Source organism: Conger conger, chromosome 5, assembly GCF_963514075.1.
Source record: "Conger conger chromosome 5, fConCon1.1, whole genome shotgun sequence".
Classification (NCBI taxonomy): Eukaryota; Metazoa; Chordata; class Actinopteri; order Anguilliformes; family Congridae; genus Conger; species Conger conger.
The window spans coordinates 10,086,684-10,110,678 of NC_083764.1; the positions used below are offsets into that span (position 1 = coordinate 10,086,684).

Here is a 23,995-nt window from a genome sequence, read left to right on the forward strand (position 1 = left end):
AGTATATTATGGAGGAAGAACCTGCAGGTTCTGGCAGTGGAGGATATATGTGGAGCGAGGGTGAGGTGGTTATGAAGGGTCACCCCAAGATTCTTGGCTGTACGGGTGGAAGATACTACAAAGTCCTTGATGATCAGTGAGCGGTCGATTGTCGGAGAGGATTTGGCAGGGATGTAGAGAAGCTCAGTCTTGCCAAGATTAAGCTTCAGGTGGTGGGAAGTCATCCACACAGAGATATCAGCCAAGCAGCCAGAGATCTTTGTGGTGATTTGTGTATTAGGAGGGAAGGAAAGAAAGAGTTGAGTGTGGTAAAAAAAATCCATGGGAAGAGATAACAGAACCAAGAGACATGGTGTATAGATAGAAGAGGAGAGGACCAAGAACTAAGCCCTGCAGGACTCCAGTTTGTAGGGGGTGTGGTTCAGAGACTGAGCCCTTCCAAGTCACCTGGTAGGAACGACCAGAGAGGTAGGAAGAGAACCATGTGAGTGCAGATCCTGTGACACCCATCCCAGGCAGTGATGAGAGCTGAATCTCATGGTTGACTGTATCGAAGGCGGCCGACAGGTCAAGGAAGATGAGGACAGAGGAGAGGGATTTGGCTCTAGCAGAGTGGAGTGCCTCGGTGACCATGAGTAGGGCGGTCTCAGTGGAGTGGCCACTCTTGAAGCCGGACTGGTTGGGATCGTGAAGACTGTTGTTACGACCTAAGGCTCGATTTGGCCATAACATAAAATGGACACAAACAACGAGGTGAAGGAATTACAAATATTTATTAAATACCTTCTTTTTATGAAGACTTATGCAAGCCTTTTAAACAAGTGTCAAAACCAACAATCAAATACAGGCCTTTTTAACAAGTGTCAAAGCCAACAACCAAATACAAAACACAATGCCAGAGAGAGGAAGGAGCATTCGCAGTGCAGCCATGAGCTAAAGTGAGCTCTCTCCAGAATGGTGAAGCTGTGCTTTTAAACCCCCAGCTTCCAGGTGTGTCAAATCCAACAATCAGTGCCGGCTCAGTTCTCCTTAGCTCCGCCCACCTTTCCGTTCCGTTCAGAGCACACGAGCAGAGAGAAAAACCCAGAGCAGATCGCGAACCTGGGTCGCAACACTGTTCTGGAGGACATTTGGTATTGTTTGCGATGGCATTTGGTATTATTAATGGTAGTGGCATTATTACCATTGAAGTCAATTCTATTTGGCAGCCATCTTGAAAACATTCAAAACCATTTCAGATGGTTCTCAATGTCAAAAACACGTGATGGAAGTGTGAAGGAAGTACATATTAGGAATGGAAGGCAGAGACACAGGTGGAACGGATGAATGGGAACGAATGAATGAGAGTAAATGGGAAGACAAAGACTACAGAAAGCACGGAGGGTAACAAAAGGTGAAAACGCTGAGGGCCGGAAATGGGTCCTGGAGCAGACTCGCCCCAGGGGCGGGAGGGGGTCCTGGAGCAGACTCACCCCTGGAGGAGACGAGCCATGGAGCAGACTCACTCCTGGAGCAGACTCACTCCTGGAGGAGACGAGCCATGGAGCAGACTCACTCCTGGAGGAGACGAGCCATGGAGCAGACTCACTCCTGGAGCAGACTCACTCCTGGAGGAGACGAGCCATGGAGCAGACTCACTCCTGGAGCAGACTCACCCCTGGAGCAGACTCACTCCTGGAGGAGACGAGCCATGGAGCAGACTCACTCCTGGAGCAGACTCGCCGCAGGGCCAGAGACGGGCCATGGAGCAGACTCACTCCTGGAGCAGGGGTGGCCTGTAGCGTAGTGGTTAAGGTAAATGACTGGGACGATCCCAAACAACGAGGAACCTTCCACTAGGCTTGAGAAATTTGCATTCGCTAAAAAAAAAATAAGACCTGCAAGGTTCTAATCCCGGTGTAGCCACAATAATATCCGCATTGGCCGTTGGGCCCTTGAGCAAGGCCCTTAACCCTGCATTGCTCCAGGGGAGGATTGTCTCCTGCTTAGTCTAATCATCTGTACGTCGCTCTGGATAAGAGCGTCTGCCAAATGCCAATAATGTAATGTAATGTAATGGAGCAGACTCGCCCCAGGGCCGGAGATGGGTCCTGGAGCAGACGTGGGAAGGAAGTAGCTAACAATGTGCATGTCACATCCACAATGCAATGCCGTCACATCCATAACAATGGTATCTCCTCATAAAAATCAAAACGAAGATATAAATATTTTCAAAATTGCTATTTATATGTTCAGCCAAGCCCACATTACATGGATATCAAACTTTGTACATTAGACTTTAATTCTTTTTTAGAAAATGTAGTCTTATTGCGTCACATGATCCATAACAGCATATAGTCATATTTGTTCTGGCTTAACAATATTTTTACATACATTTTTTGCCTCTTCCCCTAAGCCATGTGGGTGCTATGATAATAAGCATTACAATTTTTATCATTTAAGAAGAGTAATTTTTCTGAAGGATTTTGATTGTTATTTCGTGTCCAAATGTCACATCCATAACGCTGGAATTGCCCATAAGATAGTCAATAAGCAACTTTAATTATAAACCACATTCCATAAAGAGAAAACTTTCAATTGTACAGACATTAACTTCCTGTCACTGCACATCGTTTGGTCCTCAATCTGAGCAAGTTTGCCAAAATAATTTGACAGTGACTAACCTTCTCCTTCTTTGTTTTTGTTTTTTTCTGGGTCTTGAACCACTCACCCCTCTGGCCGGAGTCCTTGGATCGCTCCTGCCCAGTAGCCCGCCTTTGAGGTGGTGGACCACTTCAGCCCTGCTCCTCCCCTGGTTCATGCCCACGCCTCGACACATCCTGGGATGGTTTCTGGTGCTTTAGTTCCCAAGCCATAAAATTATAACACTAGTTTTTGGGGAGGGGGGGGGTTAACAGAGCAGGCTACATACTTATATGTGGGCAATGAATAAGTTTGCCAAAATAATTTTCGACAGTGCACAGCCTTCTCCTTCTTTCTTTTTCCTGGGGCTCAAGACACTTCTGGTCCTGGAGGAGACGTGGCGCAGGGGCCGGAGACGGGTCCTGGAGCAGAAGCGGCACGGGGGCTGGAGACGGAAACAGTCATTGGTCATTATCCAGGCAGACAGGTACATGCAGGGCAGGCAGAGCGTAATCCTGAAAACAGGCAGAGTTCAGAAACCAAGAAGAAAGACAAAACCAGACCATGATTGAAGTACAAAAACTAAATCTTTCTTTTTCCTAGGGCTCAAGCCACTTCCCCCGCCCAGAGTACTCGGATCGCCCCAGCCCTATAGCCCGCCTTTGAGGTGGTGGACCACTTCAGCCCTGCTCCTCCCCTGGTTCGTGCCCACACCTGAATGCATCCTGGAGCTACAGTTGCATCAACCTGCCTCACTAAAACTGCTCACGATACTTTCCCTCATTTGGACTTCCTAATTTTCCAGCGAGTATTACCTGAACTGTGAAATGTGATTCAACCCATTTGAATTTCTGTAATACATTTCTTACTAGTTTATGATATATCCATCCTACCTTTTCTTCACACCTTGCTGGCCAGTGGAGGATGGCTTCCCCATTATAGCCGGGTTCCTCCCGAGATTTCTTCCCATTGGGGAGTTTTTTCTCGCCACTGTTTGCTATTTGGGGGGCCTGGTGTTTCTTTTTCTTTTTTCCTTCTGTAACTCTATAAAACATCTTTGTGCCAGTCCTCTGTGAAAAGTGTTATACAAATTGAATAACTTTCTGAATTTTCTGAACTTTCTGAAGGATTTTGTTTGCCTGGCAGCCCATCAGACCTGTATGATATATGTAAATATATGTGAATAAAATCTATTTAAATTAGCCCTGGTTCTAGACTGTTTTGGGGGTGGGTTGGTCCTGTAGTCCAGCACATTGGATTTTAAATGAATGTGAGGTTACAGTGCATATGGTTAGCTCCTATTTTAAGATATTTACATCTTTATTGGATGATCAGTGTAGGAATTTTGCAGGTTTGTACTTTATGAAACCGAACATGCTGATTTTATCGCAAAACATCAACAAACATCTAATCGGAATAACCGAGTTAGCGACGTAGCCAATATGAAATAGCCCCATTGGCAAAGAACGGTGAAGCCTAGCAAAATACCTTATTTTGAGTTGTTTTGAATGAACCACCCTGTATATTTCCGCGCCGTTATTTATGGAAAATAGGTTAATCTAAAAATGTACGATGTATCCGCGCAGCTTAATGGGAAATGGACGAAATGCTATTCGTAATATTCGTAAATGGGTTTATTAGATATTTAGCCTAGACATTTTACTAAATGCTAGCCTGTTAATATTTGTTATAGGTTTGTGCCTACCGCCATCTACAGACTAACCAAGGGCACATCAGATGAGATAATGCTGGCCTGCAGTTCTGTCGCAGTCACTTAAAATGATTTGAGCGAGACTGTTTTAAATCAAATCATAAATTGATAATACTCTTTTAGTAGACTGGCTACTGTTTCATTACGTAAAATGCTTAATCATTTTCCAAAGTCCTATATTTTCCAATATAATAGCTAATATTATATGGAAATGTGATTGAGTAGGCCTATTTCTATTCTAACGTATAATAAAAACATATCGTTTGGAAGTGAATATGTGAACAGCTGACCTAGAGGTGCTTTAGCAATACGCGATGCACCTTTGACTTACAAAGGACGGATTGGATGTAGCGAGGAAGATTGTGAGAGGTATCTTTTTGACTATTTAATTAAACATTTTATGAGTGTGATTACACGGGCCTAATTGAAAAGAAAATTTAATGAATCTTGAAATGAAACATCCTGACTTCACACAATGTCATTTGCCTATAATTGTCCTGTTAACCATGCCTATGTAACTCACAAGTCTTACTCTTGACCCCTAATAGCCCCCAAATAACACAAATAGAGTGATCTATGACCGTCAGCGAGTGTCAACTAGCGTGTTTTAATAATGTTTTCGCTCTCTGTCTCTCTCTCTCTCTTTCTTGCTGCAGTATTGACTGACTATTTTCAAACTGGTTGTTGAAATGGGCTACCTTTGGCTACCTATTAGCCTCGCGACACAATCTGCACTCTGATTGGTTGTGCTCATTTACAAGCCCTCTTCTCTGAGCGCCGAAGAGCAAGCAGTGTGATGTGTCACGTTCTGCACCAGTTGACAGATGCCGTTTTGCCAACTCTGGACACACGTGTTCTAACTCGAAACTGTGTCAAGTAGCCCGACAATGGACGTTATACTGCTGGCGTTGACCGTTTGTATACTGCTTATTTCTGCCATTTTAGCATTTCCGAAGAAAAACCCGTATTATCCCCCATGTATTAGGGGATGGATTCCATGGTTCGGTGCAGCTTTCGAGTTCGGGAAAGCACCTCTGGATTTCATTGCGCAAGCACGAGCTAAGGTACGTGATGTCAGGTAGGCTCTCATCGGGATAAAAAAATGGAGACAACAGACTAAAGAAGGTCTGTGAATATGAAGCCAGCTGAGACCCGTCCTTGTACGCAGCATCAAAGCGCCCTGAAAGCGGATTATACAGTTAATTCCTTTACATTTTCATTTCAACGTATCAAGGTAAATTGTCGCAAATACCAACACAGTCATATCATAGAAAAAAGAAAGTAAAATCGAGAGCTTGTGACAGATTATTTGTCTTAACCTATTTTTTGATTCATCTGTCCATCTATCGATATTTATGTGTGCATTTGGCACATTATTCATTACACCGGACTATTAGCTTGATGAGAAAAAGGCCTGAACTTTGTGGAAGTGGAAATGTGAAGTTATCTTTAAAGTGCACATCAGAAATTAAATGATAATAAGAATGCTAAAGGTAACAAGACCACTGATTGTGATTTACTGTGATTATTTCATGCCCAGAAGCAACTCTTCTGGCTTACTGGACTTCAAAATAAACCAAATACATGTGGTGTGAACTAAAATGTGAACTACAAATAAAATATATGCTTTCACAAAGAATGGAAAGCATCTAGGTTCATTGCTAGATTCAGCGTACCCATTTGACAAACACATGGCAATAACCTACTCAATTATTTTTCTTGTGGATTCAGTTTTATTCCAGATCTTATCAACACACAGCACTAAACTGCGCATAATTACGTTACGAAGCCAGGCTTTTGAGGAATCTTCCGTCACATACGGTGGTAACGCACAACGGTAATCGCATTTACAGTGACGGTGGCAGAATGTGGGCGCCATGTGGGTTTTAGACTGTATCACACTGACCCACTTTGGATCTTAGGACCATCGGAACATGTTAATTTATGTAAGTAGGACTTGGCAGTGTATCAGCGAGGGCTAACCTTTGAGCAGTGGAAGAGCCCATTCTGTGAAATTGTTTTGTGCCTGAGTGGGCCGGAATTTGTTCTGAATGGGCCGATGTGGGGCACAACAGGAGCTGTTGCTTTGGTGAGCAGTGGACTGAAAAAGAAGCGGCTGCAATCCTGCGGCTCAGTGTTGTAAACACTGTTTGTCCATACGCATGAAGCGAAAGGCTCTTCAGATTTAAAACAAAAATGTGCTCAACTTTTATAACGATTAGTTGTATGAAAGTAATGCGGTAGACGTTTGTTATATTGTTTCTCATTCAAATGGGGTTTAAAAATGACTGTAGCGACTGTAGTTTTGTCAAATCAGATGGCGAAAAAATCTATAATAAAAATCACTTTATTTTCTTTGTTGTATGTTAGTATGGGCCAGTCTTCACTGTCTTCGCTGCGGGGAAGCGTTTGACCTTTGTGACTCTGCATGAAGACTTTCGTACGTTCTTCATGTCTAAAGATGTGGATTTTGAGCAGGCGGTGCAAGAGCCAGTCCACCACACAGGTAACCGTCTAGACCGCAGAAGAAGAGATACAGTAGAAACAGCATACAGTAACATGTCCACCTATCCCTGGGCTTGTGTTTCCCTGTGTAGTCTCTGGTCCTTTACTGAAACACTGTACCTCTCTTCCATGACAACTGGCATCTTGTTTCCCATTGCAATTGGTTTAAGGTTTCCTTAGACAGCAGCTCAAATTGCAGCCTAAGTAGCTTTCGGGCCCATACATACTGAGATACTGTATGTTCCTGCCTGTATTGTAATTTCTTAACTTAAAAAGAAGCCACACTAGAATGACCAATTGCCATGATAAAACATTTGTTGATTTTATGAGGCACAAATGACAGATTCCTAGAGAAATAGTATAAACAAAGACAGGGGCAGGATGGGGGGGGGGTATTTACCTTGGTGTAGAGCAGAGGTATCAAACTCCAGTCCTGGACGGCCACAGTGTCTGCATGTATTCCTTTCAGTCAGCAGCCAATTAAGGCCTTTTTGTGTCTATAGGTAATATTTGTGTCTTCAAATAGGTATGAATACTATTTAGTATGTGACCTGCAGCATTTCCCGCAGGAAATTCTTCAGTTAAGGTGATGGTCGGGGGGGTTTTTCTGAAGGAGGCAAACACATTTTTACTTGCACAAGTCATTTTTTTATACCGCAGTACAGAACATTAACATGCACACATCATAAATACAAAATAAATTGAGTAATGAACATGCATAATTGTATTTAGACAGAACAGCTGCACGCTTGCTTGAACTGATGTATGAGTCCAACGCGTCACACCTGTCGTTTGTACAGAGGACCTTTTACGAATGGCCTTTGAGATGGGCCATATATTTGAGATGGGCCACGTTTTAACCCTCTGCTTGTGCGTCCTGCATATAAAACATCCCTAGGAATTTGCCTGATTCATGTTTTCCCGATTTCCCCGTCTTCATTTCTTTTTCTTGCCACTTTTCCTAGCCCTTCCCGATGGGTGGAGCAAAGAGTAGACAAGGGAGCAAGAAAAAAAAAAAAGAGGTGAAAAATAAGGATTGGAATGAGCCCCAGGGCCAAGCTGAAGAAGCACTACCGCACTACCTGTATGACATCACCCGTATGACATCATTTGCCCATTGGTCTCTGTGTCACCCCCCCCACAGCATCCATCAGCAAGGAGAGCTTCTACAGGTTCCACCCTGCCTGCAACACTCTGATCAAGGGCCGGCTGACTCCAGGTAACCTGCCCATGCTGTCGAGTCACCTGTGCGACGAGTTCAACGACCACCTGGAGCTACTGGGGCGCGAGGGGTCCGGCGGACTGAGCGACCTCGTCAGGTAACGCCACCCCGTCTCAGAAGGATCTTTTCCACAAAGACGAACAGTCCCCACTGAATATGCTGTTGCTGAAAATATAGAGAATATATAGAACGTATATTGAAATGCAAAGTTTTCTAGCCGACGAGGTAGCCTGGCTTTATCCAGCTGAAACCTGAGCCTAATTAGGGTTCACCTGGCCTGTTTATTTCAAAATGTCTCTCAGTCTAGATTTCCACCCTCTAGATGTCTAGGTTCTGTCATTCTACTGACTTTGCCGTAGGTGTGGATGTTTTGAGAAGGTAGTATCATTTTGTCACGGTCACACAATGACTTTATATTGTTCCTCAGTTATGACAAATAGCAGGTGTGTCCTTTGGTGTCATAGCCCATGTTCCCATGCTAAGGATTTCTTATAAGGTGCCAGACTAGAAAATTCCGGAGAAACAGGCTGCACCACCTGAGAGCAGGGATCGTGACATCCGGTCCTCAAATCCAAAACCAGCCCTGGTTGGTTATCTCCTGGGTAAATAATTAAACAATTAACTGCTACTGATTGACCAATTTGTCTTCACACCTGACTCCCAGGTAAAGGGAGAGTGGAAAACCAGAAGTTTTCCCATGATTTGATGGTACCTGCCTGAGACGTTTGCTCCAATTTTATTGTGTTGTAATGTAATGGGACGGTGTTTCTCTCCCTCGGTCCTGTCTGACACAAGCTCTGCGCCTGGATTTTCAGGAGCGTCATGTACCCCGCGGTGATGAGCAACTTGCTGGGCAAGTCCAATTCTCCGGGCTGCCCCGACACCGTGCAGGAGTTCAAGGAGAAGTTCCGCATTTATGACGAAGGCTTTGAGTACGGCTCGCAGATTCCCGACATTTTCCTACGGCAAGTACGCCCAGCCGGTTTAAGGAGATCTAACAGCAGGCCCAGAATGCTATTAATTCCAGTGGAACATTGCTGAACAGGTTAGCAAGACAATGGTAACCTCCAATAAGCACTAGGCCCCAGGACCCAACCGCAATCATGTTGGGGTTGATCGCTGAAACATTGTTGGATGTTCATGTTGATTTTTGCTTGTCATGTCATGTTGTTTGCCTCAGGCTCAAATTGTTCTCAGAGGCGAACTGACCTGCCATGCCACTTTTTTGGAAAATAATTTTCTGCATGTGATTTGCATTGCGTATCTCTTGCATTTGACCCCAGTGTAATTTTGCACAATCAAAGTGGGGCATATTATAAAACAAACATTTAAAGGTGTAGTACGCCATGTTATACTACATCTTAATATGACTTTCCCTTTGCTTTCTTGCTGTAGATATCTCCCGCTGTGTGGTATTTATGGTGTCTTGGTTCATCTGAACACGTGTATGAATGGTTGCATCACCTGTCGGATGATGTGTAGTGATAGGTGATTGGTTGGCCATGGGTTTTAGCACTGGAAAAAACCACTGTATGTGCATGGGCACAGCTGCTTTGGATCCACTGAGCCATCTTCCTAAACAAACATAACCCTGGTATCTAATCTAACTGCACGAGTGCCAAGTCGGCAAAGCCAGTTACTGTATTTATATCTGTTGGGACACAACTGTATTGATATAGAAAAACTGTCATTAATCTAAGTAAGGGCACAAACTCATTTTAAGTCTCATGGTAAACATAAAGCCTGCCTAATATGCATATTTAAATAATTTCTCCACTTATGCAGCTCTATGTATTGTAGCCAAAATATAGCATTGTTGCTTCTTAAAGAATAAGATCAGTTAAATACATGTAGGAAGTGAAGATGTTACTCGACATTGCAGAGAATAGTAAAATAAATGTTAAGTACAATTTAGCCAATTTAGCATCAAAGTGAGGAGGATTAAGCTAGTTTTCAATTAAAAATATTGCCATTTTAATGAAAAATTGTAGGATAAGGATAAAATGTGAAATAAGATTGTCAAATTTTTCCGGATATTTGCCAGCAACCTTTTGTGCTTTGTCTTCCACTGAGAGAACATTGTTCACTATTGTTCACTATTGAACGTGTGTATCTATAACAGTTCTACTGTATCAAAATGATCATCAAAAATACAAAATGAAATTACAATTTTTTTTTTTTTAAACAAGGCTTTAGGATGTCTCTCTGGTTTATTTAAGTCAGGGGCTCTTTCAGGATTTTGTTGCAACTTCTGCTCTTAATGACTTCATTAGCTTAATCATACTGCATCTTGGTCATTTGTATAAGCACCAACTACAGTGACAGGCTGCAGGTGAATCCTACAAAAATCCACTGCGATCCAGTACAGGAGTGAACCAGTCTAATCTATAGAGTTATCAGAAAACTAAAATGAAAGTAATTGGTTGGAACAAAAACCAGCATGCAGAACGGCCCTCCAGTACCGAATTTGTGCACCCCTGATTTAAGTGCGGCTACATGCTGTGAATAACTGTGCCTGTTTTGTACAGGGACTGGGCGAAGTCAAAGCAATGGCTCCTGTCCCTCCTAGATGACATGGTCCTAAATGCAGAGGGCAACAGGTCCACTGAGAACGGCTTCAAGGTGTGTGCCGGGACAGAGTCAGCCAGCAGAATTACCTCTGACCTCTCAGGGTTCATTGTGGCTGGGACAGGCCTTCTGTGAGCGTGTCATAAAAATCGCATGTATTACATTTACAAATGATAACCGCAACCTTGCAACTCAGACTTGGAGTTCAAGGGTCATAGTGTTTGCATGTCTTCTTTCCAACTAGGCTGTTAAAGCTCAAATAATCTAGGTTTTTGTCTTAGCTTTCCTCATACAATCTGATGAATTTATATTGTAAAAAAGACTTCCTGCTAGATTAAGGCCCTAACATTTTTGCTTAAATTCCCCTTCTCAATCACTCCCAATCATTCTCAATCTGAATATATTGTGAAAACACAAAAATGTTGATCATTATCAACATTATTGCCATAATTGCACAACTATTAATTAATATTAATCCAAGGAATTGTATTGCAGAGCAAATTATTATTGGATATGTATGACACCAAGTTACAGTAATAAAAAACCCTCCACTGAACTAAACCACCAGTCATAATTCATGTTGATACTGTAACCAGGCAGTGCAAATCTGACTGCTTTGGCATGCAAAGAACAAATATATTGTAATATGAATGGTATTGCAAAGCTGTCGAAAAAGAGTGGTGGTCCATTGATTCATATGGAGGTGCATATGGAGTGTTGTTGCATATTTCTTCAAAGCGTGAGTAAGAACTACTTATGCATTCCTCTTCACAGACATTGCTGCAGCATCTTGTCACTACAATAACAGACAAATTCCTCCCCAATTATGGACTCCTGATGCTATGGGCATCACTGGCCAATGCCATTCCTGTAAGTTTAATGCTCACTGGACTTCTCACTTTCATTATTAATTACGTCTTAGAGGGCTGAGTGGTCTCGTTTATATTTAAAAAAATGTGTCTATATTCAGGATGGACAAAATATCTACTGTGTTGGCTGTACACAGATGCACAGAAGACGTTTTTAACCACTTTACTCAAAGGTGATACATGTATGTAAACATTTTAGGGCAGCCTACGCTCTACTGGCTGAGGTGTTTGACTGGGACCTGGAGGGTTGGTGGTTCAAGTCCCAGTGTAGCCACAGTAATATCAGTGCAGCTGTTGGACCCCTGAGCAAGGCCCTTAACCCCACATTGCTCCAGGGGGGGGATTGGCCCCTGCTTAGTTTAATCAATGTAAGTCGCATTGGATAAAGGTGTCACCTAAATAACTGTAATGTAATGTCATTCTATTCATCAAGTATCATCACATGCCACCTATTGAAATGGAACAACTTGTGTATGGAGATTACGGTTAGGAAAGAACGGAAATTTGATCATGATTTTTCTCTTTGGTTCAGATAACCTTCTGGGCCCTGGCTTTTATTCTGTCTGATCCGTCAGCGTACCGGACAGCTGTGGAGCAGATCACAACTGTTTTAAAAGACCAAGGTATGGGAGATAGTGAGAAACAGCTCACAGAATATACACTGAATCCTATTTCCCATGAAATTTCTCTAACGTCCCCCAACTGGAGACACGCCACACAAAGTCTGTCTTAACAAATGCTTTAGTCTTGTAATGAGACTTAAAATCTTATCTCTTATCTTTTTATCTCAAGGAGAAAATATCAACTTGTTTTAAGCTGCTTTTTGCTTGTCAAGTGAAATTTTCTTACCCCATTGGCAAATCTTGAAATGCCACTCACTTGCCAACATTTTTGTATTATTTATCAAAACAAATTTAATAGAAGTAAGATTTTAAGGTGAAAGATAAGAAAATAATACTTGTTAAGATTTGCTTTTTTTTTTTGTTATGCCGTGGGCCAAAGTATATGAAGCATTTGAGTGGATTTGTGGCAATGCTTAAATCATGCTTAAATTTTCCCATTATGAGCTATACACCTCTACATAAAAAAATACGCATCATCATTTTTGACTGTTTATAGAGTCCTGATTTAGTTTATGATAATGGATGAACTGCAGAAAATGATATGAGGTTCCTTGGAGATAGAGTGACAGATTAGGCAGAAATATTTCAAATGGCTCAAACTTCCTCTTTCACCCAGAAGAGGGCAGCATACTCTCACAGATCACATCTTGTTATTGCAGCTAAAAAACCAACAACAAAGCCCGGATCGTGCTACATTTTAGATGAACCTATAAGAAGAACCTTCGGTGTTTTTCTTGTCAGATTTAAATGTGCAAAATCCTCAAAATCACTGAAACCCATGTGACCTTGTAGTCATGCAACTTCTGCTGATTGGCCAGGCTGTCGTTACACCTGACTCCCAGGTAAAGGGAGGGTGGAAAACCATCAGTTCTCGGCCCTTCGAGGACCGTGATTTGATGATCCCCGATCTATGGTATGCCTCCATATCAACTAGCATGGATTGTTATCATACTGTAGTCCACTGGGGTGTCCGGTCTTAACCGAACACAGCCGGTGTGGGTGCAGGTGGGTTTCAGTTTTAGTCCAGCACTGCCGCAGCGCAAGTGATAAGTGCTGAACTTCACAGCGGGGGTTGTGTGAACGGCGGTCCCGAGGACCCCCGTGCGCGCTTCACGCCGGTGTTTCTGCACAGGCACGGAGCGGACGGCCGTGGCCGCCGAGGAGATGCAGCAGATGACCTACGTGAAGTGGTGCATCCTGGAGGCCATCCGTCTTCGAGCCCCGGGGGCCATCACGCGCAGGGTGGTCCGCCCGCTCAGGTTACAGGTGAGGACGCACGCAGGCCCCCTCCGATCGGCAGTTTTTTTCCACCTCCTACCGCCTTTCCCGGCTCCTCGTCTTCCTCCTCCCTCCAAACCCAGGAGAGGTGAGAGAAGGAAGCGAAGACGGGGGACATCGAGGAAATATGAATTTGGCGAACGGAATGTCCTTGCGGTGGCACAGATGGTGCAGTGGGTAGCACTGCCGCCTCACAGCAAGGAGGTCCTGGGTTCGAATCCCCGTCGGCTAGGGCCTCTCTGTGTGGAGTTTGCATGTTCTCCCCGTGCCTCCGTGGGTTTCCTCCAGGTACTCCGGTTTCCTCCCACAGTCCAAAGACATGCAGGTTAGGCTGATTGGAGAGTCTAAATTGCCCGTAGGTATGGTGTGTGTGCCCTGCGATGGACTGGCGACCTGTCCAGGGTGTATTCCTGCCTTTCGCCCAATGTATGCTGGGATAGGCTCCAGCCCCCCTGGGACCCTGTTCAGGATAAGCGGGTTCAGATAATGGATGGATGGATGGGAATGTCCTTGCTCCTTGCAACGTCAGTTGGAAGCCGTGTCAGTTACTGACGTGGCACGTGTGGGAGATGAAGAGAGGGGGATCCACGGGTTGATCGTTTATACGTAACGCATTCCGAAAAAATACTGCTCACGTTTCCTCGCTCAAGAAAAGTGTGGGAGCCTCCTAACTTCTAGCTTCTAGTTCGTAAAAGGAACATTTAACAGGTTGGAAATGTCCTTAAACATGGCGGACCTCGATCGATTTCTGGGTCAGTCAAAGAACAAGATAGGAGGTGAAAAATAAGCGATTGGCAGGAGCCCTATCAGTCCTGTGAGAAACGTGGATGATTATGGGAATTTCTGTTGGAACTTTGGCTGGCCTGACAAAGCAATCTGCAGTGGGCAGAAGTGTAAAGTCCAGGAGTCAGAAAGTAAAAGTCCTGCCATGTGTTTCTTCCTTCCATGAACTCTGATTTCACCAATTAGTTCTACCTCCTGGCTGAAGAATTGTGCTAATTAGCAAATCCAGGTGACTGGAACGAAATACTGGGGAGGACTTTTTCTTTCTGAACCTGGATTTTACACCTCTGACAGAGGGACGTTAACCCTTAACACAGCGCACTCTCAACAGCCAGCTACATTAGAAATTGGTGAATTTCTAAAGCCCTTCATTTTTCATATTTGATACCTTTTCACAATGGCATTTTTGTAGCAATATCGATTCAACATGTTTGCGTTCTGTCTATATGTGGTTTCTCATTGGTGGTATCGAGTGTGACAATGCGACCAGGTATTCTAATGGTTGCTCTAATCGTTGTACATCTCTATGGATAAGAGTGTCTGCTAAATACTTTGTAATGTAATGTAATGTAATGTAATGCCATGACGTACACAGAACCTTGCATGCTGAATGAGAAAAAAAAGCAAGTAGCAAAAGTCCAAAAAGAATCTTTAAAATTTGGTTTGATATGTTGCACAATATTATCGTGTCATTGTTGATTGTGTCTAGGCGGTCTTCTTTCCCCAAATATATGCTATATCTATTATATCTATATTATTATATCTTCTAATAAAAACAAGCACTTGATTTGCTCTTAGTAATAGCTTAGTTTTGAATGGAACTGTAAAACATGGAGTGTGAAAACATGTTTGTGACCACCAGTCACTCCTAGATGTCGCCAGATCCACCAGAACTAAAAAATGAAGGACTGTCACTCTAATGACTGCGAGCAATACTAAAATATCTCTACGTTCACCCACTACAGAACCATACATCCTGAATGCTGTCATAATTAAACTGAGTAATAGACTCTCAGAAATGATGACAGGTGTTGCTCATTGTTATGTTATGAATGCAAGGGACGTATAATCATTGCAGACATTGCAGCTGCCTGAACAGTAAATGTATTTCAGGGACTGCATGGTGTTTCCGTGTGTCCATTAGAGTTGTTAACTGCGTGTTTGTGTGCGCATGATTGCGTGTCTTTCAGAACTACGTTATTCCACCAGGGGACTTGTTGATAGTGTCTCCATATTGGGCTCACCGGAACCCCAAATACTTCCCTGATCCAGAAGAGTTTAAACCGGTGAGTGCGTCTTTTTCTAGATCAGTTTTACCTGCCTATCAACACGGCATCTGGGGACAGTTTGATGTTTGCATATGTTCCCATGGTTACCATGTTTGCGTGGAATATTCCACCTACATACATCTACTACCAGGGTAATGGCTGCACTGCACTAAGAGAGGCCAAATAGTATGGTGGTGATATTCAAAACAGTGTCTGCCCTTTAAATAATGCATAAGTGCAGGTTCTGCTTTCAAGTGTGTCATCACAAGTATGAGTCACTTTAGCGTGCCGTGACTGAGAATGACTCTTTATGGGATGTTGTTGATGATTTTATGAATTAGTTTTCCATTTTCTGTCCATCATTTCCTGGCCACACGTTTGGCCGTTGCAATCGCAGGTTTGGGACCCAATTTCCAGCTGGTAAAGGCTGGCATCGAGCCGCTCCCAACTGGGTTTTAATACACAAGTAATACCATCTGATAGGACAACAGGACAGTTGTCGTCCCCAGTAAATCTTCAAGCAAGCTCCCATCCAGATTCCACAATGGTGTTTTAGCTAAATCTGCCGGGGAGGAAGTTGTCATTGGGTACTCCATCTGTTGGCCTTTTTATTTAGAAAAACACGGCAAGGCAAAGTTCAGATGGAAGTGTTTCCGCTTTCCGTTTCTACCCCTTCAAGTGATTTCAAATCCTCCATCACTGCACAGCTGGCCTGTCCAGAAACCTTCTCTAGAAAATGCTCCCTTAGCTCTTCTCGATTTTCTTTTTTTTTGTTGTTTCTGGAAGCAGACTGTAAATAATTTACCTGACATGAAATTCCTGCTGCTATGCTATGAACTGGGCTTTGCCCAGCTAAAAATATTAGCTTCTTAGAACACATTCTGAAGGTTCCTCATTTTGGTTCCTAGAATGTTCAATCTGTCATGTTTTCTTGGAGATCTTAAAGCATTTTTATGTAACATTTCGTAACATTCTCACAACATGTTATATGAACATTATTTCATGTTATCTGAATGTTATCTTTGTACTGTGACATTACAATGGAACGTTCATAGAACCTAGAGAAAAAGATGACTGAATGTTCTCAGAACATTCCCTGTTAGCTTGGCGTGTGGCACTCTCTCCTGTGAGATTCATCCTGTGTGAGATTCATCCTGTGAGATGTGTTTCAGTGAGATGTGAGATTCATCCTGTGAGATGTGTTTCAGTGAGATGTGAGATTCATCCTGTGAGATGTGTTTCAGTGAGATGTGAGATTCATCCTGTGAGATGTGTTTCAGTGAGATGTGAGATTCATCCTGTGAGATGTGTTTCAGTGAGATGTGAGATGTGAGATTCATCCTGTGAGATGTGTTTCAGTTTGTCAGGGTTCCTTCCTCTTTGGCTCTCTGAGCACAGGTGAGATGAGGCCCACAGACAGTAGATCTGGAGGCAACTGGTGAGAAACACATCAGGATGAAAACACGCCAAGGAGTCTGGATTTCTATAGCGCCTTTATCAACAGCACCGTGCAATTGATGCTCCTCATTCACACACACCGGCACCAACCAGCTCGTCAGAAGCAATTGGGGGTTAGGTGCCTTGCTCAGGGACACTTTGACACACCGAGGGCAGGATTGAACCAGCAACTCTCCTGCTGCCAGACGACTGCTCTTACCACCTGAGCCAATGTCGCCCACACATACAGAAAAACTGCATAAATTTTGGCTGTTTCTGGACATGCATGTCTACTGTTGAAAGTTTCAGAATTGGAGGGAAATTGTTTGCTGGCTACAGGGGCTACTGCTCAGTTTTGTTTACTGTTTTCTTCTTTCTTCTACTGTTTTTTTCTCTTTCAGTTCTGATTGGCAATGACCAGTCCCTCTCCCAAAGTACTTTCATTCAGTGTTTGTTTTTCTCTGGAATATTCTTCATTTCCTCTGAGAGAAAGGCATTTATTTGCACACATTTTAATATCTACTAGCTCATAATGTGGTTTCAGCAAAGGCTTGAGGAATCTAAGCCTGCTTAGGAGCTGCAGAGGCCTGCTAGAAACCCTCACTTATATAAAAAAAAAAAGAAGCTTGTTTGTTCACAGCAACTTTTCTTCCCACAGGAACGATGGGAGAAGGCAGATTTAGTAAAGAATGTCTTCCTGGAAGGGTTCGTGGCATTTGGAGGCGGCCGAAACCAGTGCCCAGGAAGGTCAGAAAAACAGACCTTTCTGCTTCTCTGTTCGGCAAAATAGTCTGCCATCTTGTGCATTTCATCAGAGAGAATTTTATTAGAGATGCGTCAGGTGGCAGCATTAGCCGCAACGCTCCTAGGAATTAATGGTAGTAACAGTTAGCAAATGTTCGATTCATTTTCTATGGATTATGGGTAATTTATTTTAGCCTATTAAAGGAAGTCGATTGCGATTAAGGGCGCTACTTCAACCATGATAACAACGATTATAAATCCCCTTTTCTCATTTTTTATTCTTTATACATGTCTGCTTCAATATATGGTGAATAAGGAGGCATGACTAATATTTATTCAGCAAAAAAAAGTTCTTTTGATATGTTCAACAGAAGACCACATCATATGGTGTATCATTTTATTTAATTAGGACCTGAGCTGCAAGAAGTGTAGGCGATGTCATAACGTGCTATGCAAGCACTACTTGTATTGAATCTTTTCCTGTTGACGTATCTCTAGTAAAAGTATCTCTGGTTTCATTCTCTGCGAATCCTGAATCACCTGTAAGGCTGAGAATAGATTGGGTTCATGAGGTTCAGCCCACAGGTGTCCTATACTGCATATGCCAATGGGGGACTGCTGTGCAGTACACTGGAGGGTGTACTCTATTCCTAATGTGGGGGGAAGCAATTTTATCATCATTCAATTTATATTTTAACGAATTAAACAACTAGCCTTTGTTTAATATCTGGGCCGCCCAACCCAGTTCCTGAAGATCTACCTTCCTGTAGGTTTTCACTCCATCCCTAACAAAGCACACCTAATTTCACAGCCAAGAGATCTCGTTGAGCTGCTAGTTAGCAGAAATGAAATGGGTTGAAATGAAAGCGTACAGGACGGTGGATCTGCAGGAACAGGGTTGGGGCAGCCCGGTTTAGTACCAATAAAAACAATGCCCCGGTTGTTGCCCCTAATGCCCCAGTTGTTGCCCCTAATGCCCCAGTTGTTGCCCCTAATGCCCCGGTTGTTGCCCCTAATGCCCTGGTTGTTGCCCCTAATGCCCCAGTTGTTGCCCCTAATGCCCTGGTTGTTGCCCCTAAACGTGACCCGATGCGCAGCTGGGGTTCTGATGACATCATTGCACATTCCCGGTGGGCCCTGCGGCTGAGGCCAGCCTGACATTACTCAGAAAAGATCAAAACTAGGAGAACATTCCCAGCTGCAGCGGCTTTTTAAAGTCTTGGGACCTCTGCTTCTCCGAGACACACACAGGAACGCTGTAGTTCCTTGCGACACTGAATTGATGGAGGCGTAAACGTCGTTAGACTTGTAATGCTCCTTAAAATAAAAAAATTTAAATGAGTCTTGTCTCACCTCAACATTGGCAACATTTAAGTAAAATTTAAGTTTAACATTTCATAAAAATAGTCTAAATATAGGACTAATTGCTGAGGGTTATTTTTTGGTTGTTGCAGTGTTGAAAGCGGTAGTTATATCAACAGTAATTCCAATCGGCACAGACTGTAAATGGAAGAAACCTCAGTTTTACCTGCAAGTCTGACACTGCCTTCCGTATGCCTTTGACAGCTTAATTACAATTTTAAAAAGATATATGATAATACTCATTGATCAAAGTCATGCATCCATGGCCTGGGGTGAACGGGTATGTTTCAATGGCCTGCGTTCATCTGACATGTTTTTATTGGAGAGCACCTTTACTGCCAGACAATAATTTAAAATATTCTCAATGTCGGCAGCTCTTCGTTAATTTTGTCATTTATGCTCCACACAAAGCGGTTACATAAGCAAAATTAGCATCTGAAGAAAATAGCTGAATGTCCCTCCCAGTCCCTTCGTGTTCAATCGCTGCCAAACTGCAATTCAAAAGGAAACCTGCTGAAACACTCACTTCAACTGCATCTTCTCGCTGGAGGGACACAAAAATAGCTACGCAGGACGCGACGAGAAGGCCCCGGCATTTTCGTTTGCCACAGCGAATCCAATTTAATTTGATTTTGATCATTTTAGGAGATTGCCCGCGTGCGTCACTGACACAATGGCCGTGCATGACTCACTGTGTACTCGCAGTCTTCAAGGTTATTATGACAGATAACGGCGAGCGGCTGCTCCTTCATACACATCCCCCCCCCCCGCCAAAAAAAAAAGAAACGTGCCCATCTTTGTATCTCGCTGCCTCGGCCGCGCATTCTAACGCCTCGCGAGGCTAAAATGAATAAATAAAGAAATAAAACAGAATGGAAGAAGGGGGAAAAACACCCTAGGATGTGGCAGAGGCGGTCAAACTTTCTTCGAGATAGCAGCCTTTGAAAAAATACGGGTGGGGGATCCGTTAACGAAAACCAGGCAGGGTGCGATGTTCCTGCGGAATACTAAGGATTGAAAAAAAAAATCACTTTCACCTGAAGACGAGGCAGCCTGGTTTGAAATGTTACTCTTTCCGGGAGCTACGCCTACATGTAGCGCTAGTAAAGTACTATGTTTACTATTTGGAAAATATTGCAGAACAGTTTAAAAAAAAAAAAAAACCAATACAAACAATATTTTTTATTTTACTTTATCTTCATCTGATCCTCATTGTGCTGATAGGAGCAGAGTTTCCAGGTCTGCTACTGTTGTAGTTCTCATTTGGCCAGGCAATCAAGGACTTTTTGCTTTTCTCACTATAGGTGGTATGCCTTAATGGAGATGCAAATGTTTGTTGCCTTGATTCTCTACAAGTACGAATTCACTCTTCTGGATCCACTGCCCAGTCACGTAAGTGTGACTGTGCCTACTGACTTTTGTTTCCTAGTGCCATTTGGAAGTCAATTTGGAAGTCATGCACTTCAATGTCAGGGTGCTCTGTGCTTGTTTGTCTGTTCCTTGACAAGTAAGTCTGCTTTTTCAACCATAACCAAAAACGTCTGTCTTAACACGTGCTTTAGTCTTGTAGTAATGAAACGTGTAAACTTATTTCCCCCCTTTCAATTACCCCATTGGCAAATCTTGAATCCAACTGTCTCACCTCATTGGCAATATTTTTGGCTTGTTTCGCAAAAAAGAAAAGTAATAGAAATAAGAAAATCTTTAGTGTAAATGTAAGAGTAAAATAATTTCAGAGATTGACTTATTGTTTGGTTTTTGTAGCACTGTGGTAGGCATATACCTGTTATATAACACAAAGACAGAGTGGGATGTGTTGTTTGTCATGAACACTTCTGTCCTCTTACCTCTCCAGAGTTCCCTTCACCTGGTGGGCACCCAGCAGCCAGAAGGACCCTGTCGGGTACAGTACAGGCACAGGTAGACCCCCTGACCAGAGGGGGGACTGTGTGTTCCAACACTTGTGACTGACAGCTGCTCACAATACTGCAAACATACTGTCATAACTGTCAGTTAACTGTCTTAACAACTGTAACAAGACTTAAGATCTTATTTTTTATCTCAAGTAGAAAATATTAGTTTGTTCTAGGTTACGGTTTGCTTGACAAGTGAAATCTTCTTACCCCATTGGCAAATCTTGAAATGAGCCAATATTGAAATCTTGAACCGCTAACTATTTTTGTTTTATTTAGCAAAAGAAAGTAATAGGAATAAGATTTTAATTTTCAATATAAGACTACAAGTAGAGACAACTTGAACCAAGCATGCTCCCCCTTTTACATGCTTAAAATACTTGAGAATTGTAATTAATTTAAGATGGTATTGTGGTTGCAATAGTTTTCCTAACTATTAATTATATATACTGCATATAGTGACATGGTTTCTAATAGGCTTAAGAATGAGCAACCATGGAAATTAATCATGTCTACATAATTTTACAACCATATATATATATATATATATATATATATATATATATATATATATAATGAAACTCATGCTAACAGGCTATTTTATGTCAGAAAGTTTTGGCTCCAGAGAGAGTGATAATGGTATTTGCTATGAGCATAGGGCAGGCCTTATTGTCAAGACACTGCAGGTTTGAGTCTTGAAGTGTACTGTAATTAACCCATTGTGTAATTAGGTTTGGTGTCTACTACGCTGGAAAACGATTGCCTTTGTCCATCCAGGGTTGGGGGTGGATTTAGGTAGGGCAGCGTTTCTCAGATTACCACTGTTAGCTCCTCCCAACCTGGGGCCTCTTTCCAATTGCTTATTTTTCACCTCCTATCTCCTTGTTCTTTGCCTGACCTGGAACTCGATCAAGGTCCTCCATCTTTAAGGACTTTAATTCCATCCCGTTAAATGTTCTTTCTAAGAGCTAGAAGCTGGAAGTTAGTAGGCTCCCAAACTTTTCTTGAGCAAGCAACTTCCTTTGCAGAAGCATTTTTTTCGGAATGTGTGATGTATAAATGATCGACCTATGGACCCACCTCTCCTCATCTGCTGCACATCTGCCACGTCTGTAACTGACGTGGCTCTGAACTGGCGTTTGAAGGAGCAAAGACATTCCGTTTGCCAAATTCACATTTTCTGGATTTCCCTGTCTTCACTTCCTGCTCTCGCCTCTCCTGATGCTGGGAGCAAGAAAAGGAACATGGAAAGGAATAGGACAGTGAAAAAATAAGCAATTGGAAAGAGCCCCAGGTACTCAAAAGGTGAACCTCTTCCATAGTGAAAATAAAGAAATAGAGAAATTTGAACAACTAAATGGTCTTTAAAAAATGAATAGTTTTGCTGTAAAATCCTAATAAAATATAATAAATCTATGGTAATACAGCTCAACAGCAAAGGGAGCTAATGCACTTTAACAAATACTTATTGATATGAAACCAATTTGAAGACCATGCTGAAGGAAACCTGAATCCTGAATGTAAAAAAGAGCAGTATTGAAATGTGTACATAATCTTTGAAAATAATTTGTTAACAATGTTTGGAGAGTTCCTAGAATATTCCAGCAATCAGAACAGTTTCTTTTACTTTTTATTATTTATTTATTCCTTTAACTTTTGAATCCCACTTTTATTTTATTCCCTTATTTGGAAAAGAAAACCCAAGTTGAACCCAAGTTGAGCTACAATTGTAATTCACTTAAGGAATTCCTTGTGTTTGGAACATAAGCTCAAGAAGATTGCTTTGAAATGAGTGAATTAATAAAAGTTGTTTTGGTCATTGTCTGTGGCTTTAAATGAACTGGTTGTCTACATTTGAAATAAACACTTCACAGCTCATTTACAGCTTTGCAAGATGCCTTGTAATATGTATCCTATGCTATGAAATATGAGTGTCTGAAATGCATCATGCAAATTATTATATAAACACCAAACTATGCCTTGTCTCAAACTCCCTTGTCTGTTTGCTTCTTTTTTTTTGTCTCCGTGATCTTTCAGAATGTTTGACTGATGTGCTAATCAGTGTTGGTCAATTCAGTTGAACAGATTATTCTGGGGCGGCACGGATGGTGCAGTGGGTAGCACTGCCGCCTCACAGCAAGGAGGTCCTGGGTTCGAATCCCCGTCGGCCGGGGCCTCTCTGTGCGGAGTTTGCATGTTCTCCCCGTGTTTGCGTGGGTTTCCTCCGGGTACTCCGGTTTCCTCCCACAGTCCAAAGACATGCATGTTAGGCTGATTGGAGAGTCTAAATTGCCCGTAGGTATGAGTGTGTGAGTGAATGGTGTGTGTGCCCTGTGATGGACTGGCGACCTGTCCAGGGTGTATTCCTGCCTTTCGCCCAATGTATGCTGGGATAGGCTCCAGCCCCCCTGCGACCCTGTTCAGGATAAGCGGGTTCAGATAATGGATGGATGGATGGAGATTATTCTGGGAATTATATATCTCAGGACTCAGGCTGCAAAGAATGTCTGTCTTAAGTGTTTCAGTCTTGTAATGAGGCTCAAAATCTTCTTTCTCTCCAGTAGAAATATTAGTATGTTTTAAGTTACTATTCGCTTGACAAGTGAAATCTTCTTAGCCCATTGGCAAATCTTGGTCAAACTGACTCACCTCACTGGCAAACTGTGTGTCATATATAGCAAAAAAAAGTAATAGAAACAATATTGTATGTCTGAATATACGACTAAAATACATGTTGAGATTGAGGTATTTTTGGGTATTTGCAGTGCGGATATTATTTCGGTACTTCTCTGTCCCGTTAACAGGATTACGATAGGCCATCTGATTGATCCTCCAGCTCCTGGACTGCAGGCAGCGGCATCAATCATTGATAGCCGCTCTGGTGGGTATGCACCCATGCATTTGCAGCGCTTTTAATTGTTTTCAGCCTCTAAGATAAATGGGCTTGAAAACCCATTAAAAAGGTATTGGGTTAAAAAGGGTTTATTATGACATTTACATTACATTTTAGTCATTTGGCAGAAGCTTTTAATCCAAAGCGATTTACAAGTGCATAGGTTCTTCCACAAGTTAAATCACATCCATAACTAG

General features: G+C 42.5%; 1 protein-coding gene and 1 long non-coding RNA gene across 4 annotated transcripts; both read left to right on the forward strand.

The window, feature by feature from the left end:
• The first annotated feature begins 7 nt into the window (after positions 1-7).
• LOC133129059 (uncharacterized) lies at positions 8-3,824 on the forward strand. The gene is made up of 3 exons (XR_009708791.1): positions 8-2,834; positions 2,997-3,109; positions 3,226-3,824. It is a non-coding gene; the product is annotated as an uncharacterized LOC133129059 (long non-coding RNA).
• Positions 3,825-5,123: 1,299 nt separating this feature from the next.
• LOC133129656 (24-hydroxycholesterol 7-alpha-hydroxylase) lies at positions 5,124-21,424 on the forward strand. 3 transcript variants are annotated; one of them, XM_061243887.1, is made up of 12 exons: positions 5,124-5,397; positions 6,704-6,839; positions 7,983-8,157; positions 8,876-9,025; positions 10,589-10,682; positions 11,403-11,498; positions 12,030-12,120; positions 13,253-13,386; positions 15,372-15,467; positions 17,545-17,633; positions 20,297-20,384; positions 20,848-21,424. In XM_061243887.1, exons 1-12 carry the CDS (start codon positions 5,221-5,223, stop codon positions 20,914-20,916), a joined length of 1,395 nt encoding a protein of 464 aa, XP_061099871.1. In that variant the 5' UTR covers positions 5,124-5,220; the 3' UTR covers positions 20,917-21,424. The 3 variants fall into 3 exon arrangements, with proteins under 3 accessions (XP_061099871.1, XP_061099874.1, XP_061099872.1); XM_061243888.1 differs by lacking the exon at positions 5,124-5,397 and adding an exon at positions 5,469-5,567; XM_061243890.1 differs by lacking the exon at positions 6,704-6,839 and having other exon boundaries at positions 5,259-5,397.
• The last annotated feature ends 2,571 nt before the right edge of the window (positions 21,425-23,995 follow it).